The sequence below is a fragment of the Dama dama genome, chromosome 31 (assembly GCF_033118175.1).
Source record: "Dama dama isolate Ldn47 chromosome 31, ASM3311817v1, whole genome shotgun sequence".
Lineage (NCBI taxonomy): Eukaryota > Metazoa > Chordata > Mammalia > Artiodactyla > Cervidae > Dama > Dama dama.
In genome coordinates this window covers 55,160,873-55,178,781 of record NC_083711.1, presented here as the reverse complement: position 1 = coordinate 55,178,781, position 17,909 = coordinate 55,160,873, and the positions used below count along the sequence as shown (strand labels likewise).

At 37.2% G+C, this 17,909-nt stretch overlaps 1 protein-coding gene across 10 annotated transcripts in view; it reads right to left on the bottom strand.

Moving 5' to 3' along the window:
- Positions 1-17,909, bottom strand: part of BBX (BBX high mobility group box domain containing) — a 287,251-nt gene that overhangs the window by 68,997 nt on the left and 200,345 nt on the right. For 9 of the 10 annotated variants that reach the window (XM_061134243.1, XM_061134242.1, XM_061134248.1 and 6 more), the window contains 3 exons: positions 16,663-16,905; positions 7,011-7,209; positions 3,244-3,311 (listed from right to left, as the gene is read on the bottom strand). In XM_061134243.1, the coding sequence (XP_060990226.1) occupies positions 3,244-3,311; positions 7,011-7,209; positions 16,663-16,905 (510 nt within the window). Of the gene's footprint in view, positions 1-3,243; positions 3,312-7,010; positions 7,210-15,645; positions 15,761-16,662; positions 16,906-17,909 lie in introns of those variants that run through there. The other variant, XM_061134252.1, reaches the window with a different exon arrangement.

Genomic DNA, 17,909 nt, shown 5'->3' with positions numbered 1-17,909 from the left:
AGAACATTACAGCATACTAACACATATATATGGAATTTAGAAAGATGGTAACGACAACCCTATATGCAAAACAGAAAAAGAGACACAGAAATACAGAACAGACTTTTGAACTCTGTGGGAGAAGGTGAGGGTGGGATGTTTCGAAAGAACAGCATGTATACTATCTATGGTGAAACAGATCACCAGCCCAGGTGGGATGCATGAGACAAGTGCTCGGGCCTGGTGCACTGGGAAGACCCAGAGGAATCGGGTGGAGAGGGAGGTGGGAGCGGGGATCGGGATGGGGAATACGTGTAAATCTATTGCTGATTCATGTCAATGTATGACAAAACCCACTGAAAAAATAAATAAATAAATTAATTAATTAAAAAAAAAAATGCTGCCCTAATAATGCCAAAAATACCGTGGCAGATTTAGAGTTAATCAGAAGACTAAGGAGAAAGCAAAAACTCAGACATCCTGCTTGTTATTATTTGCTCACTGCTATCTCAAGAACCTATAATTTCTCTCTAAAAACCCCAAGAGCACATCATATGTACATCTACGAAATGTATAAACCAAAGAAACTTTAACCTAGAATTTTATTGTTCCTGTAACGTAAGCCTCTCTACCTTCTGTTGATAGAATTGTTTTTAAAAATACAACTATTACCTATTTTAAATTTTTCATGTTAAAAAAATAAGCTTTTGAGGACTTTTTCTATGTGATTAGGTTTCAGGCTAACGAATAAAGGAAAATCTCCTTTTCAATAAACCATTTCAGAATAAGAATTTTCTCATGGCATTTTAAAAAGTCATTACAATTAGACCTCCTCTGTGGAAGAATTTTTGTAAAATGTCACTTTATTTGACTGATCCTACCCAACAGTTTAAACAGACTTCATGGTAATTGTTCCAAATCTAAGAAGTATCAAATTTCTGTACTTTTCTCCTTATCCCATTATCTTTATAATTTTCTTTAAAAAATGTAAGTATGTATTCATTGTATTTGTCATCTGCCAATGTACATAAGCCCATAAAGTTCTATGACAATGTCTACATATTTGGAATACGACTTCGCATAGAAATTAGGTATTAAATGAAATCTACTGACAGCTATGAAATAAACTCTCAAACTAATTATATTTAGAGACAGCATTATGTTATACTAACTTTGCCCCTTTATTGTTTCAATAGCTCAAGACTATTTTCAATAATGCCTAAATATATCTGAGACGAGAAGGAGGAATTATGAAGAAAGAGTTGTATTCTTAGAAGTAGTTCTTAAAGACCTAAGTGCTGGCAACTTCCTTAGCAACAGATTCCTTCTCCTGTATGGTTCACTTCTTTCTGCCATTTAACTTTCTCTGTTTCTTTAGCTTGAGAATTTTCAAAATGGTTCCCCTTCATCAGAAATGGAAGGTTGACCACTGCAAGATTTAAACTGTTTGTGTCAAACTCTGCTGTTCTTATAAGTGGGGAGAAGAGCTATTCACTAAAAAAAGCCCAAAAGACAAATTTTAATGCAAAGAAAAAAAAAAGTATTCCTTTCTCTGACTAGCATTTTCATCCACCTGTAAGTTCTATACATGTTTGTTTACATTTTTTTCCTGAAAATTAGAAGGAATACTAATAGATGTTTAGAAGAAAATTTCATTATTATCTAATCTATTAGAAAAGATGATACTGACTTTCACAATACAGTGCATTCTTGGAAATCATGAGTCAGATGGTGCCGAAAGGTCAAAATGCACATTATTATTCCAACATTCACCTTTGGGAACATGCTTGGGATACTGTACGCTCTAGTCAGAGTTAATCTGATTGCTTTTAATGTGTCATAAAGTCAAATGATGCCAGAGAAGGCTGTCATGTGAGGAAATACAAACAGGCTGAATGATGAGTATGCAAAAGTACAAAGTGACAAGTTTCCTTTTTCAGCTAAAGGTAAGTACACTGTAAATAAGTACTGGCCCACCAAATTTACACATTTATTGTGATACTAAATTAAAAAGAATTAAAAAGTTAAATCAAATTGAATATCTGGTCAACTACTATGGATCCCAAACATAAACCATAAATAATAAAGGAGTTTTATGATGTAAATATCTGGCATCTTCTAAAACAACCATCTGAATATGCCTTAATTGTAATTCATAAGGCATGCACACACATGAGAAAGAAAGGAAGGAAGAAATATATAAATGTGTATGTGTGTGTTAGTTGCTCAGTCGCGTGTCTGACTCTTTGCGATCCCATGGACTGTAGGCGGGAATTCTCCAGGCAAGAATACTGGAGAGGGTTGCCATTCCCTTCTCCAGGGGATCTTCCCGACCCAGGGATCGAACCCTGGTCTCAAGCGTTGCAGGCAGATTCTTTACCATCTGAGCCACCAGGAAAGCCCATATATATATATATATATATATATGTATGAATGTACGTATGTCCATACATACATATGTATATATGTATACGCAATAAAATTGCTATTTAGTCCTAAGTAGTAATGCTGGTTGGGGATTGAAAATTTTCCATCTCAAGGACTTCAGTGTATAAAAAAATGTGACCAGCAGCAGGTCAATGCATCTGGCCTCTGCTAAATGGGTTTGGAAAATAGAGAAATTCCACAAATGCAAACTATGCATGGCTATTGACAACTACCCGCCTGTCAAGACTATATCTAAGAGTTATTTAGCAAACACAGCCCAATAACTATACAAGGGAATAAAACAAGACCAAGGTCATTAGGGTCTGGGTCCTTTTTCATTTTCTATTTTAAAGAATAAGCGATCCTAAAATGCCATGCTTTCTGATTTTCAAAAGCAGGAGTTTGGATTTATTCAGGTACCAGAGAGACCAACAGTCTGATGCCTTTTTTTTTTTAACTCTCACCTTCTCACTAACAAGTCTAAATGGGAACATCACAAAAGCAGACACTGTTATGAACAGAATGAATGACTCACAGGATCCACCCTCTGGACTCCAATACAAAGCCATGGCAAATGCTAATTACTCCCGTGCTCAGAGACTCTCAAAATCTGCACCCAATCTCTGTGTCCTTTTGGGTTCATGTAACCCAGTCTGTTACTCTCAAGGCATAATATCATGCACATAGAAACCTTAATGAAAACTAAAAGCATAATTTGTTCATGAGCTGTTAACAGTGAAACTGCAGAATAAGCACTGTGAACAGAACACAAGCATCTGTGTTATCGGCTTCTAGCAGGAGTGGAAAAGAGAGGGGTAGGGACAGAGGGATACTTACCTCTGGGGTCCCAAGAGCATGTTCTCCAGCTAAAAGCAGCATGCTCAGGCCTCCCATTTGAGTAGGATCTAAGTAAGCCAAAAGTAAGTAAATTATCAATTCACAACCATGGAGAACATATAATCCAAAATACTCACAAAGACTAACAATCAGAAATCCAACAGAACCACACATAACTTGTTATAGAAAACTTTTGAACTTTATGAAGTAGTAACCTGGTATATATACACTTAGTACTCATACTTCTGTGAGCTTTAAAAATACCACTGTTTCCACCATTCCAATGAAATACTTTATTCAGTACCACATCTGTTTATAACATGAATTATCTCCTAGTGCAACGCTTCTTTCCTTACTGCATGGGAAGTTTGGATGAAAAAAAAACAAAAGAGTGCTTATGTTTGTTTTCTAAGAAATTTGAGATTGTTATTCTCAAATTGTTATTTCTCCCACATGAAATCAGGGCTGATAAAAAGAATCAGGTCATTGGAGGAACTTGAGAACAGAAAGACATTTTACAAATGGGCCACCAAAAATTTAGTGAGCTTTGTTCAAACATCCTTTAAAACTTTTAAAAACCAATCTAAGTTCAACAGTGAAGTATTTCTGACATCTTAAATCTTAGGGGTATAGTCAGGCCCTTCCCTGAAATATCTTTTAGCAATCAAAATGAACCCTTTTTATACTACTGAAGGTATAAGGTTTTCATTCCTTCAATAATCAACAGAAGTAGAAAGAGAAACTGGTAGATCTATGACCCAGGATTAAATCTAAACAAAGAAAATACAGACAATGAGAAACCTATATTCTTTAAGGCTGTCTTAAATGAATTACATTTCAGAACTTCAATAAAATAACATATGTGAAAATGCCTAAGTCAATGCTTAACCTCGTGCTTACTGGTCCTCAATAAACACATTTTTTATTTTAGCAATCTCTCTACAATTAAAAATGAGGATCAGGCATAGTGTTGCCTGAAGACATTCAGGTGCTTCTTTTCTCTTTCTTTTTTGATTTTGTTTAAGGATATGTCCTTAAATCCATCTTTGAATACAAATCCATCTCAAGAACTCATGAAGCAACTCTGACCACATCTTACAAATGGTCCAACTTTAAAAAAAGAAAAGAATCTGCAGGAGCTTTTTTTAAAAAAGAAAGAGCTTAGTAGAGGTAAAATATGTCACCAAATGATCAGGTGGTCACAAAACAGCTCCATGTTGGAAGACAGCCTAGTAGGAAGACATGCAGGAACACAGACTGATTTGCTAAAACAAGGCTCTCTGTTGTTCAGATTCAATCCTTAATTAAATGTTAAGCTTATGAACTATTGTGGCTGCTAAAACTGACACAAATCTATTGGCAAATAAAAATGAGGAGAAATGAACTGGGTGGAAAGTAAAAGTGAACTTTAGTTCTCGGGGCAGCCAAATACTTTTGGAACTGTCATTCTAGAGATAAGAAGGATTGAATCATTGCTTTCTAGTAAAGATAACAATGTGTTAGTTCAAATTACTAAGTAAAATATGAACATACACCCGTGATAATCTATTTACGTTGTAGATGAATATGACTTTACTGTACAGACAGTGAAACACAGACAAGAAATTACCATCATTCTTTATGTTAATTATATTAACATATACTTATAACATATATGTATATATTATATACATATACATATAACATATAACATTACACTTATATAATGTTATTTGGATATTATCAAAACTATATTTATATAAATAGCATGCATTCCCTTCACTCAGAGGACCTACACGAACTTAAATTCTTTTCCTTCTTTGATATCACACACTGGACTGCTTTGGGGTTATTAAAAAATGCAAAATGTCATGTGACAAGGACTACAGGGAAAACAAAATAAAATGAAATTCCATGTAAGCTTAAACTGGCCTCTAAAAGCCCTACAGCTTCTTCCTCTAGATTTAAACAGCTAAGAACCATGTTTTAATTAACGGCAAATTAGTTTGCTATCATTGTGCTAAAAAGGAACATCAGATCAATGTTATCAGCTATACAGTAGCTTAACAAGGGCTGTGATCATGGATTTCGAACATCCATCATAGGGCCTTATATAATGAGATAAATGTGAGAAAGTTCTTTTCCTTTCTGTATTTTTTTAGAAGAATGCTGCTTTTAAAAGCTGACCTGTAAATATCTTGGTTGAAACCTAGGTCCCAATTTGAATTTGTGGGTATAACAAGTAGACTAATAAACTAACAGAAATAATGCTATAGACAGACATCTTTCATAGCTTTCTGTACTATTTCTGGTTTGTGAATAGCCACTGTATGCCAAAAAACAAAAACAACCTAGAAAGGCTGATCCAGACTTAGAAGTGGTAGAAAAAGCAATGGAAGATACATGCTAATTGAAGGAATTCATTTAGAAGCCAGTCAAGATATACTCTGATTTGGTCCTGATGATAAAGTATTTTCTAAAAACTCTTACTGACACAATCTGGGGATCCTAGAAGCAGCAAACAGGTTGAAGCTTAAATTGTACAAAGTAACACCTGAAACAGGACAGATCTCTATTCTGATTCCTCTGAGATATGCAAAGCATCACTTTGTGAGCTCACCTAGAATTACACCACAGATATTTACATAACAATCACCTGAAGACTGTGTTCGCCCAGAATGGCCATGGCGTCAGACTGCATTTCTTAGATTTACAAGTGACACCCCACAAGTCACACACCAAACTGTTAAACCTCATTAGGCCTGCTGGCGATTAAAACGTGAAGTGTCTTCACAGTGCTGCTCAACTTCCATTTCCAAGCTTTCTATTTTGCCAACTGTTCAGAGCTCCCATTTTGAAGAAAATCTGTTTGTACAAATGACACGGGAACCCTCTAGCTCCAGACCAGTTTCAACACTTCCATCCTGCCCAGCCTCCCTAACTCATCCTAGAAACTTCTCTTGATTATGGTATTATAATAGCTAGGAAGACAGAACCATTTGCAGGGTGAATACAAATACTTTATTTCGTGGTAATAAATGCTGTAACATTCCTGACCACCCAGAGAATATTAAGGGCTCAGAACAAATGGGACCATCTGGAATGTTCAATTTGCCGGGCCCGTAAAAGGACGGGATGGCAATTCCCGCTAAACAAACAGCTGTCAGATCCATCCTAGATTTGTGATGGAGCTGTTCATCCTCCTGCCCTCGATGTTCCATATCCTCAAATGATCTACATAATTGTGGCTTCTTAGGTATGCAACTCAACTAAGGGGCTTACAGTGTGTGTTAAAGGCTCAGTCGTGTCCGACTCTTTGCGACCCCATGAACTGTAGCCCGCCAGGTTCCCCTGTCCATGGGATTCTCCAGGCAAGAAAACTGGAGTGGGCTGCCATTCCCTTCTCCAGAGAAGGTGCTTACGGGGAACAACTTAAGAGTGGTCACAAGTGTGTACGCTGTTTTGTTACATTACAAAATCCCTGAGCTCCTGACAGGGATTGTTGTCCACATTATTGTCTGCTTTTCCATATCACTGTCAGGAATCCGCAGATGTTTACAAGGGCTCCACCACTTGGTCTAACCCTCCTTTCTTAATATTTTATATATACATATATACATTCTAAAGCATGTCATACTGCAAAGCTTTAAGCTACGGTACATTTTTGCCATTACTTCCTATCGGTCATAAATTTTGCTTTTCTCTCCCTCTCTATCACCTGTTAGAAATACTGCCTACATGAACTGCCCTAGTCTTAAAGAACAGGGAAAATTAGTGTTTAAACTCACCGGCCATTCCAAAGTTAAGCTGAGGCATTTCTTCAGCCTTTGTTTTCTTGGGGCTTGGCAAGTCTCTTGAAGAGTCAGATGGGAAGGCCCATAGTTTCTTTCGCGGATTAACAGTGGTAGGTGCTGGGGATTTCACAGGCTTGTTTGTGGTAGGACACCATTTGTAGCCGGGATTTGCTTTCATAAACGCATCTTTATACTATAAATAAAGAACAGACAACATATTTTAATTAACACATAGATTGGTAAGGTTCTAATAGCCTTCACCTTACTCCTCTATTAAGATACTGAATAAAAAAAAAATAAAACCACTTCTGTGCCTTTCCTTGTAGAAGAATGACAACCTCCGTACGGGGCTTTAGAGCTAGGACATGAATTTATCTACTAGAACGTTCATTTGTGGGATAAGGGTTCAGAGGCAACAAATTTTGTGTCTTTCAACTCTCATTATTCTTTTCTCTTTCCAGTATCCAAATTCAGATCTCCGCCTGATCTTGGTGGAGAAAGGGAGTTATCTGTCATGTTATCTGTCATGTGTATCTATTTCAAAGCGGGTATCAGATGCACATTACAAATGTGAGTCAATACCAGGGTCAATAACTAGATTCTGCTCATTGTTTAATTTGGTAAGTTAAAAATTAAAACATGCTTCACTGTACAGGCAAATACAGGCAAATCTTACAGAGCAATGTCATCAGTTGTAGGATAAATGAACCAAGATGAAGAATGGCAAGAGAACACGGCAGCGCATGATGATGAACTTTTCAGTTATCTGCGAGGGCATGTAGGAGAAACAGTCCCGGACACAGAGTCTGATTACCTGGGTTCAAATCCACCTCTGCTGTGAGTCAGTGGTGGACATTAAGCAAGTTGTACAACCTTTCTCAGCCTCAATTCCTCCTCAAAACTACAAAGTGTAACTGCACCTGATCACATCCTAGGGGTTTGCAATGAACGCATGTGATCACTAAAGTGAACGTAGAGAGAGCTGTGATGTGTGAGGTCGCAATCAAGCCATCACAACGTGGAGGTTTTCAGCCTACGGTATCAATGTCTTCTTTTCTACTTTATTTCTCCCTCTTTCCCAACTCTGCCATCCCCTTTCCCGACAATAAAATTAAATAAAATATGTGTATGCTATTCATGTTCTATTACCAAAATTATGTCATTTGATAAAATATATTTTTATGTATTCTTCAATGATTTTGTTATTACTGCTAGATACCTTATTTAATTAATATGATTTGTTCAATCCTATAAAGCTTGCTTTTCAAAATAAAATTAATTTAGTATAAGATTGAAACAGCTTTTTAAACTAACCCATTTAAAAAAGAAGCTCCTTTACCCTTAGTGTTAAAACAGTATATCTGATCAAACTAATAAACATCACTTCACTTTAAATCATATAAATGAAAATTGTACTGTAGACAATATAATGCAAAGTTAGTAGTCAATGGTTTAGTATTACTGCCCAGAATTACCTTTGATTCAAATTTTCTGAATCATCTTTTTGCTGTTAAACTAAAAGCTGTACATCTGCATATTGATATATAGGTACATGCAGAAGGAAGATACAGTAAGATGAGTTCTACTTTTCTTACAAAAATAATTAAAACGGGATACCAAGGCCAGATCCAAACTAGAATTTATCATCACATAGCAGAATAAATTTGGGGGTATCAATGGAAAGTAAGAGGTACTCTATACAAGCACATTCACATGCATGAGAGGGAGTTACATGTTTGTAAAGCTGAGGCAGACAAACAGTTTCGCTTGCTGTCTGGAGGTGGAAAGTGACAAATGGAAGGGTGAGATGAAAATCAAAGCAGCAGACCCCATGCATCATCATTCTGTCCCAGCAAAAGGCACACGGGCTGCAACAGTACGATGAACACTCATTTGAGTAAAAGTCACCACTCTATAAAGTAACAAAGGACTTTCAAAGTAACATGTCTGTCACAAGACATTTAAAAGAAAGTTTTTGATACTTCTGGTGTTGTTTTTAAGAAAAAGTCCCAACTGTGAAAGATCCTAGAGGGATGGATGTCACTAGATTTCAGATTTCCTCTGTTTCTAGGTGTCACCTTCTTCCCTTCCTATGTCATCAATCTGCTAGATGATATAGTTCTTTCCCAGTAAATATGATATCCTTTTCTAAGAATCACTTACCAATTTGCTTTGAGGAAAATCTGCATGTGTAATGAAAACAACTATACTGTCCTTCTTATGAATGAATGATCACCAGCATTGACTATTCTTAAGAGCACTGATGGTATTAATAAGGGCTAGCTTAAACTAACTTATGATATGCAGTTGTGCTGAAGACAACGTAAAGCAGTAACAATCACTGACCATAAACATCTCTTTCTCTTGCACTTATTTTACCTGCTCAGTCACCTCCATCTCCAATACTTTATAAGGACTAGATGACAGACACTGGTTAAACACGGGGCATGAAAAGAGCATGAATTAGCCTCTGTTTTCAAATTGATTGCAATCCACAATCAGCCACTCAAACATATTACTTCTTTTAATACACGTTCCACACACCTTCCCCTGGCTCCAGCATGATAACTGTTTTTCAGTGGGTCTGTGAGAAGTGGACCATAAAGAAGGCTGAGTGCCAACAAATTGATGCGTTTGAACTGTGGTGTTAGAGAAGACTCTTGAGAGTCCCTTGGACAGCAAGGAGATCAAACCAGTCAATTCTAAAGGAAATCAACCCTGAATATTCATTGGAAGGACTGATGGTGAAGCTGAAGCTCTAATACTCCGGCCACCTGATGTGAAGAGCCAACTCGCTGGAAAATTTCCTAATGGTGGGAAAGACAGGGTGAGATGGTTGGATGGCATCACAGACTCAATGGACATGAGTTTGAGCAAACTCCTGGAGAGAGGGAAGGACAAGGAAGCCTGGTGTGCTGTAGTTCATGGGGTTGCAAAGAGTCAGACACAACTTAGCAACTGAACAACAACTACTGAAGCTACCTATGTGTAGGACAAATGGCAGAAGACAGGCCTGGAGTATGTGGGGTTTTATGGAAAATGGAAACTGAGATTCACTATGAGGATCAATACTATGTCAATGAACCGCAATATTAATCTTGTATATTTTTAAACTCGATGTAAAATGACATAGCAAAGGGTTAAGAATGAAGGAGACAAGAGAAAAGAATAACAAACAGCCCTTGTCCTTAAGGAGTTTAAAGCTTAGATGGAGAAGTCATAAATTCATGAACAGACAGACAGGTCAACACAGGCAGTGTATGAACCCCAAGTGAGGGTGGAAGCAGGAGGCGCCTCAGGGTATGAGGATGTCTGTCCTTGGAGCCCAGCACACCATCAATCATTGGCTCTGATTCAGCTATAGGAGACAACAGAAAGGCTTAATCATTTGTTGTGATGAGGTTATTAGGAAAGGGATTACAGAGAAAGCTGAGTAAGGGAGAAATCAGAAACGGCTATATATAGTCTGAAGCAAATAGCTGAGTGAAACTATTAGCACGCTGGTCAACCATGTGGGCAAAAATCCGTCAGCACAAGATTGAAGGGACCAAAGAGACAGGCCCACTCATCTGGATCCCAAGGGAGGGCTTTCCTGCTGGGGGTAGAGGGGGAAGCTCAGTTATCCTTCACAAACATCAATCACAGGCTATTGGTCCTATCCCCGAGGTCACTAACCTCTTGCTAAAATTCTTATTTTCAAAAATCTCCCATTAAAATAAAAACTCCCTTACTAAATTCTTTTTTGCTTTGCAAATTTCTAACTGATTAGATAACCTAAGTGAATCTACTTTATAGGCACAGTTCCTGACTTACAAAAGGTGCTTATTAGTAAATGTTGGCCCCTCCTCTCTCCAATCTCAACCACCACCAGACTTCATTAGCAATGATAATACACCACTGCTACTCAGTAATGGTATTAAATACATACCCTTGACGCAGTATTTGGTCTACTTTATATATGACAATGGCATTATTATAAACCAAGAGACAGTATTATGTTAATCTTTAAAAAACTAGTTCTCAAAATTACTTTCACAGATCATTTATAAGAATGGGAAATTTGATCTTAAAAAGCATCTTAAGGAGAGATGTACTTATTAATTGTTCTCCAAGTATTTGTTCTTAATTGGAGGTGGGGCGGGAGGGCTGGCTCAAAAAGTCCGGCAGTATTTCTTGCAGTCTAGCTCTTCTCAACAGAGAGAGAGAATAATAACCCTGTTGAGGTAAAGTAATAAGGGACCCTATGAATATCTATACAAATAAAGAGAGCTGATAGTGGTGCAAATATGTGAAATATCACCATGATAAAAAAAAATAATCTACCACAATTATAAGAGATTATTCAGTAATTGTCTTGTTTTCAAAAAAAGGCATAATACATTTTAAATTCTGTAACTTTGCAGGGGCTAAGCGAATCTTTAGCATAATAAATTTTGAGATGGCTAATGAATTTGGAGACAACTGTACCTCCTCATATTGGCAGGCAGAAATCACATTATACAGGGTGGAAGACGAGAGGAAGATATTTGAGAAGTGGCACTAATTAGTACTTCCTTAGTTCCAGGAACCTTTCCTCATAAAATGTTAAAACTTATCATATAGGTCTGAATTATTCTTACTAGACACTTTAACAGGATGAAAATGAATCAGATCTTTATATGACAGGATGATGAATTAAGTTTATGAATCTGATAGAACAGAAGTATTTTAAATTATACACTAACCTATGAAACTTTCATGATAAAGCCACTCCAGTAAAAACCACACATTTCAAAAAGTGACTTGAATAAATGACCAGGAAGTTATTTGGTTCTCTTGCAAAAAAGTCATAAAGGAATAACTGAGTTGGCTACAGATATGGTTTTGCCTACATTCCCTGAGGATTACTGTGGAGACAAGGAGTTCATTTCCACATATAAATTTTTTTAAAGGACAATTTTCCTCCCTAATTTGGGTTAAGGAGGAGAAAGTCTGTTTAATCAGTTAGCACTAATTAAAAATAAAAATTTCAGAATTTCTTTTAAGCTTTAATTTTGGCACTTTATAAAAGGATGGTAGCGGTCTGGGTAAGCAAACATTATCTGCATTTCTGGAAATGCATTAACAGATAATTCATGTACAAGGTGGATTTAGAAAAGGCAGAGGAACCAGAGATTAAACTGCTAACATCCATTGGATGATAGAAAAAGCAAGAGAATCCCAGAAAAACAATCAGCAAATTAGAAAAACAACTAACAATTAGCAAATGGACTGGTATTTCTGAAATCAAGTAGTTACCTCACTTAATGGAACATCTATTTTGTTAGGAATCATTAGTCACATTGGACAGTATCTGCCAAGCTGGGCAAATGATGCTTTTAGTTTTGTCGATTCTTATGTTTCAAAGATTAATTGTGTATTTTAGTAGCACTTCAGTGTGTTAATAGGTTCTAATAAAAACAGTTTAAAAATTACTAGGTAAAGTAGTATGAAATACAAACATAAGCTTATCAGAAACAGCTAATATTTCATAGCATTTTAAACTTCATGTCTGTGCATACAATGCCTTACTTGCATCTTAACCTCAACCCTGTGAGGGCAGGCATCTTCACTGTCAATTTACAAATGTGGAAACTCAGAAGGTCTGAAAAGGCAGAAGGCTACCCAAACTCTACTGCTAGTAATGTGCGGCCCTGGATCAGTCACTTAACTCCTCTGGGCTGCAGTGTCCTCATCTTAAGCTTTCAGAAAATAGTATCTACTTTGTGTGATTATTTCTAGGATTAAATGAGTCAGAACCCTGGAGAGAATAAAGCAATAGTCAAAAATTGATATTATTTCAAAAAATAAACAGGAGTGTTTTTTTAATAATAAGAAAGTCCTGACATCCAGAACACAGAAATGGGAAAGGTCTCAGAAACAAGAAATTTGAGAACCGTGAAGCCCAAATCTTTGGTTTTATTACCCACCTCTCCTTAAAGTGCTGGGGCCCCAGTTAAGTCAAACTCAGAAAAACCCACACAGAGTAAGTTATTTCATTAGAGGTAGCAGAAAGTGTCTGATAGAGGAAAGAAATGTCAATTGACAAGCTATGGCTTGACCCAAAAAAGATTCTTGGAAAACCAAAGTGGAAGTTCCAAAGAACAGAAGTGTTAAGAATCATTTAATAAACAGATGAAAACGTGACTATAACTCAATTGTTCACAAACCTCTCACCAAATTACAGATTATAAAAATAATTCTTGTACGGAAATAACAAATGTAACACTTGTTTCTCAAGAATGTGGGGATCAATGAGGTTACTTTTAAACTGTATTTTATTGCATTTGATTCCATTGCTCTTTTATTAACGTACAACCGAGCTTCCAACTTTTCAGGCCAATTTCTCAAGATGTTCGCTTTTATATCATCATTTCCTATTACTCACCTACAAACAGCTCAGGCTTCAGGTAAAACTTTCTCATTCCTAAAGTTGTTCTTACTTTTCCCTATCTGCTCGTATCCTTGCCTTTCTTCTGAATCCTGTGCCAAGGGACATACCAAATACTACTAACAACTTCATAAAGCCTTTTCTGAAATACCCCCAACCCCAGCACAGGCAGACTCTTCCCATGAGACCATGATATTTTATAGTTACCATTTTTCACTTCTTACTCAAATCTCTGGTCTCCCAGTCATCTAAAGTAAGCAACATACACTACAAGGATGCTAGAAGCAAACAGGGAAGACTATCCCAGGGTCCACAACTGTATGACTGGTCAAGATACTAACTCCAAACAGCCTTAGGTCTCTGCTCTGAAGAACAGGAACACTCGTTGCTGTTATGTCTAACTCTTTGCAACCCCATGGACTGTAGCCTGCCACGCTCCTCTGGCCATGGGATTTCCCAGGCAAGAATAGTGGAGTGGGTTGCCATTTCCTTCTCCGGGAGATCTTCCCAACCCAGGGATTGAACCTGGGGATCCCGACCGAAGGATCTCTTGCATTGGCAGGTGGATTCTTTACCTCTGAGCCACCAGGGAAGCCCCAAGGGACAATCATACTGACTCTAAATATTTATGCTTATGTAACACATCCACTCTGGAATGAACTAACTAGTCAATAAATGCATGCATTCTGTCCCATGCCTAGGCTAGGAAAACCAAAGGGGGGTGTGATAAAGGTCATTCAAAATGGTCTTAACTTCCCAGATCCTCCCCTCTCTTTGGCACTGAGACTCTCTCTGAATAACATGAGTGATCTTCTATCTTGACTGTCCATTAATTAATTATGATCATTAGTTTAAGTGACAAGTAGAAGTTTCCAGAAATGTCCTAGTAAAAAATGCAGACTTACATTTGCACATTTGTACAAATGTATACATAAAGATGTTAAAAGGAACAATAATACGGTTTGAGTCTGCTACCAGGCAGCTGCAGAAGCTAGAGGCTATGAATGTCCGCAGCACCATCAGGCATGCTGCTGAATTTAAGAAAGGAATCCAGGTTATACCCTCAGGACAGGTTAAAACCCTCAGAAAACATGAAACCCTCATTCAACTTTCTTCCCCCCCCCCCCGCCCCCACCCGCCAACAATACAAATCAGCCCTGGGAAATAATTTTAAAAACTGAAAAATTCCCAAACAGGTACTTCCCCTCACCAGATGCACTAATAGAAAATAATCAGACAGCAAGTAATGAGTCAGAGAAAGGTTTAACAAGCGAAAAAACAAGTGACATTTCAATTAAGGCTGTAATATTCACACAAAAAAAACACCAGCCCAATTACCTGCACTGTTTTGTAATTTCAAAACCATTTGGTAAGTAGGTAGAAACAAGTTATCACTTACGACTAGAAACCAATTGTATAAGGATTTTGAAAGCAGCTGAACCTTCCACACATGGCACTAGAAGTGAGACAACATTTCATAAGAGCAACTATGAACAAGGCACGTTGTGGGGTGGAAGATCCAGCTGCGGTCTCCACTGGAGTAGTTTGCGGGGGACGGGGGGCGGGCGGGCACGGCACACCGTGTGAGATTTAGATTTCATTACTCACCACAATGGCAAATATTGTGAAGCTAATTTAGTAACTAGTAAAGGAATTCCTGTATGAAAATAAGACTTCCTTCCTCTTAAAAGTGGCCACCTGTTGGGTTTATCAATTAGCAGTATTTGAGAAAGTAAACAATTATGGGACAGGCTGCATGTCACCCAAAAACAGTAATCCAAAAACAAACTCAAGAGTTTAATTATAGGAAGCTTATCCAACTCCCTATGAGGTTTTCGGATTAACTGTGTTATCATAGAAGCATGACTATGAAAGGATCTAAAGCTACTTAATGGGAATCTTTTACTGTTAATTACTGTTATGAGAATGAAAATCCAGTAGCATTTAAAATCATGTAGATTACTGGAATTGATTTTAAAGTTGCTAGATGCTCTACATAGTTAAAGTTCTGTCTTTAACAATACAGTTAATTCCTGAAGCCTTATGTGATCATTAATCACACAACAACTATGCTAATCATTTATTCTGGATTCAAATTTCCCTGAACACTGAGTAAGAAATCTTTATGTTCCACGTTAGCCTGTTAAGCAACTCAATAAAACCACAGCAATTGAAAGAATTATTTTTCTACATACTGAGATGTCTCATAAAATATCTCACTTGAAACTCGGTATTTGTCCCCTGCTGGTCCATCTTTTTCATAGAACTTAACCAAATGTTTGGGAGGCTGGGGTTTTTCATGAATCAGTATTATTTGCAAGTTGTAACTCTAAAGAAATACAGTGAGAATTATTCAAGTTTAACCACAATGATATTGCTTTGCTTTCCCCTTACTTGCTAAATCCATTACACAATACATTTTAAGTGTACAATGAACTCACACTAATTTAAGATTACTGTAGAAGCAGATCAGGATACATTTTGAATAAATTAAGTCACACTTTGGAGCAATCACTCCACTCCTCTGGAAAGCATTCCTGTATAGAAAGCTACTGCTCACAGTGTTTACATGCATGCGCACATCACAGTACATCCTGTCCCACTGACGCTCCTTCCCTGACTGGCTCTGAATACTCACGCTGTACTTACTACCCACAGAAACAAATCAAAGCATATCTTTTGATAACTGTGTATATTACAAAATTTAAAAAAAAAAATTAGTGCTGGAAGGGATGCAAATTTTGTTCCAACCTTCTCTTTCTAATAACATCATTTTTTAAAAAAGGAAAAAAAGAAAAAAAAACCACAAAAAACTGAGACCCAGAAATTAACTTAGATATGGTTACAAAGCTATTTAGCTTTAGAACTAGATCAAGATTGTCATCTTCACCATGGGCATGCTCTGACAGCAAAAGCTGGGTTCCTAGAAAAACCAAAAACAAAAATCATTCATAATAAATAAATCACCATTCCTAAAAATCCATGCCTCATGGCCATCAGTGCAATACATACAGTGAGAAAAAAGTTCTCGGCAATGGGTTTCTTTTGGCACCTCACCAGTATCTGCCAAGTGGACGTGGGCTCAGGAATGGGAACAAAGCTTGTATGTCTTCATTTAACACTTGATTTGGGATTCACCTTCGTGCTGCTACTAGACCTTTGGCATGGACTCTGCTAACTGGGGGTTGCAGGCTTGGCTGTTCACAATTACCACAAAGCCTCCTCACTGTAACCTACCTCCTTGGCCATGTCTGTGTATTTCTGCTTTTCCTTTGGATCGAGAACAGCCCACCAATCAGCTAGTATCTTGGTAGCACCTCGGTTATCAAGCCTGGGGTGTTCCTGACGTACAAGAGAGCGATGACGTTTGCAAAATAAGAGAAATGCATTCATTGGTCTCCGGGCTCGCTGTTCTGGTGATTCATCATCTTCAGTTTCACCAACATCTTGCTCTAGGCCATCGGCCCCAAGAAGTTGAACCTATTACCAACAAAACAAAAGCCAAAATGTTTAACATATCTTAGATAACTCTGTTTTTAACAATTAGTGTTGGTTTTTAAATTTTATTTTTCCTTAGCTCTATTTAAACAATTTATAAAGGGGGGGGGGGCTTAAAAAAACTATCAACCACTATTTGTGGCTGGTAACCAACTTACAATGTTTTCTTTTGCTGAGTTTCTATAGCAACCTGTGCATGTCTCTATTACAGCATATATTACATTGTTGTTATAATTGCTTGCATTTTTTTCTCTCACTAACAGTGAGCTCTTTGAGGACAAAACCTCTCTTATTTCCCTCATACACAGTGCCTAGTTTAATGTTTTGTATAATATTAGTACCTAACTAATCTCTGGATAAAGGATTAAACCCATTCCATAGTATATGGGTCTCAAAGTTAACAACAATATCCTCATAAAGATACATGAATATTGGTTCTGTCTGTCTCCTTTTTGGAAAGTGCTCTTGTACAACTAATAATGTGAAAATGAATAAAAATCTAATACAGACTATTTAATGTTTCTGTGCACATCAGAGTGAAGCCTCCTACCATAAAAATCAAAACAGACGTTTGACATTATTTAAAGGAAGAACTATGCAAGTAAATTTTCAAGTCTATGGATAATCACACATTCTCGTCTACTGAAATTCTATGGTGATAGGGCTTAAACCTTCAAAACTGCTTTTGAATCCTCCATTTTTCTAAGCATCTCATTCAATTCAAGATCTTCAAGGACTTCTGCAAAGCTCTGATCCTGTCCATCTGTGTAATCCTTATTGCCACTGTCCTACTAGCACTCTGGCCTATGGCTTCATCTTCCTGCTTTTAATCCCTTATAATACTCCCTATGCACGGCTGCAGGTTTAATTTCTTAAAGCACATCTCTGACCACAGAATCTTAGAATATAATAACATTGTTAAGTATCTTCTGAGGCTAAAATATGATTCCATGGTATTTCTTGGAAACACTGCAACCAAGAACAGA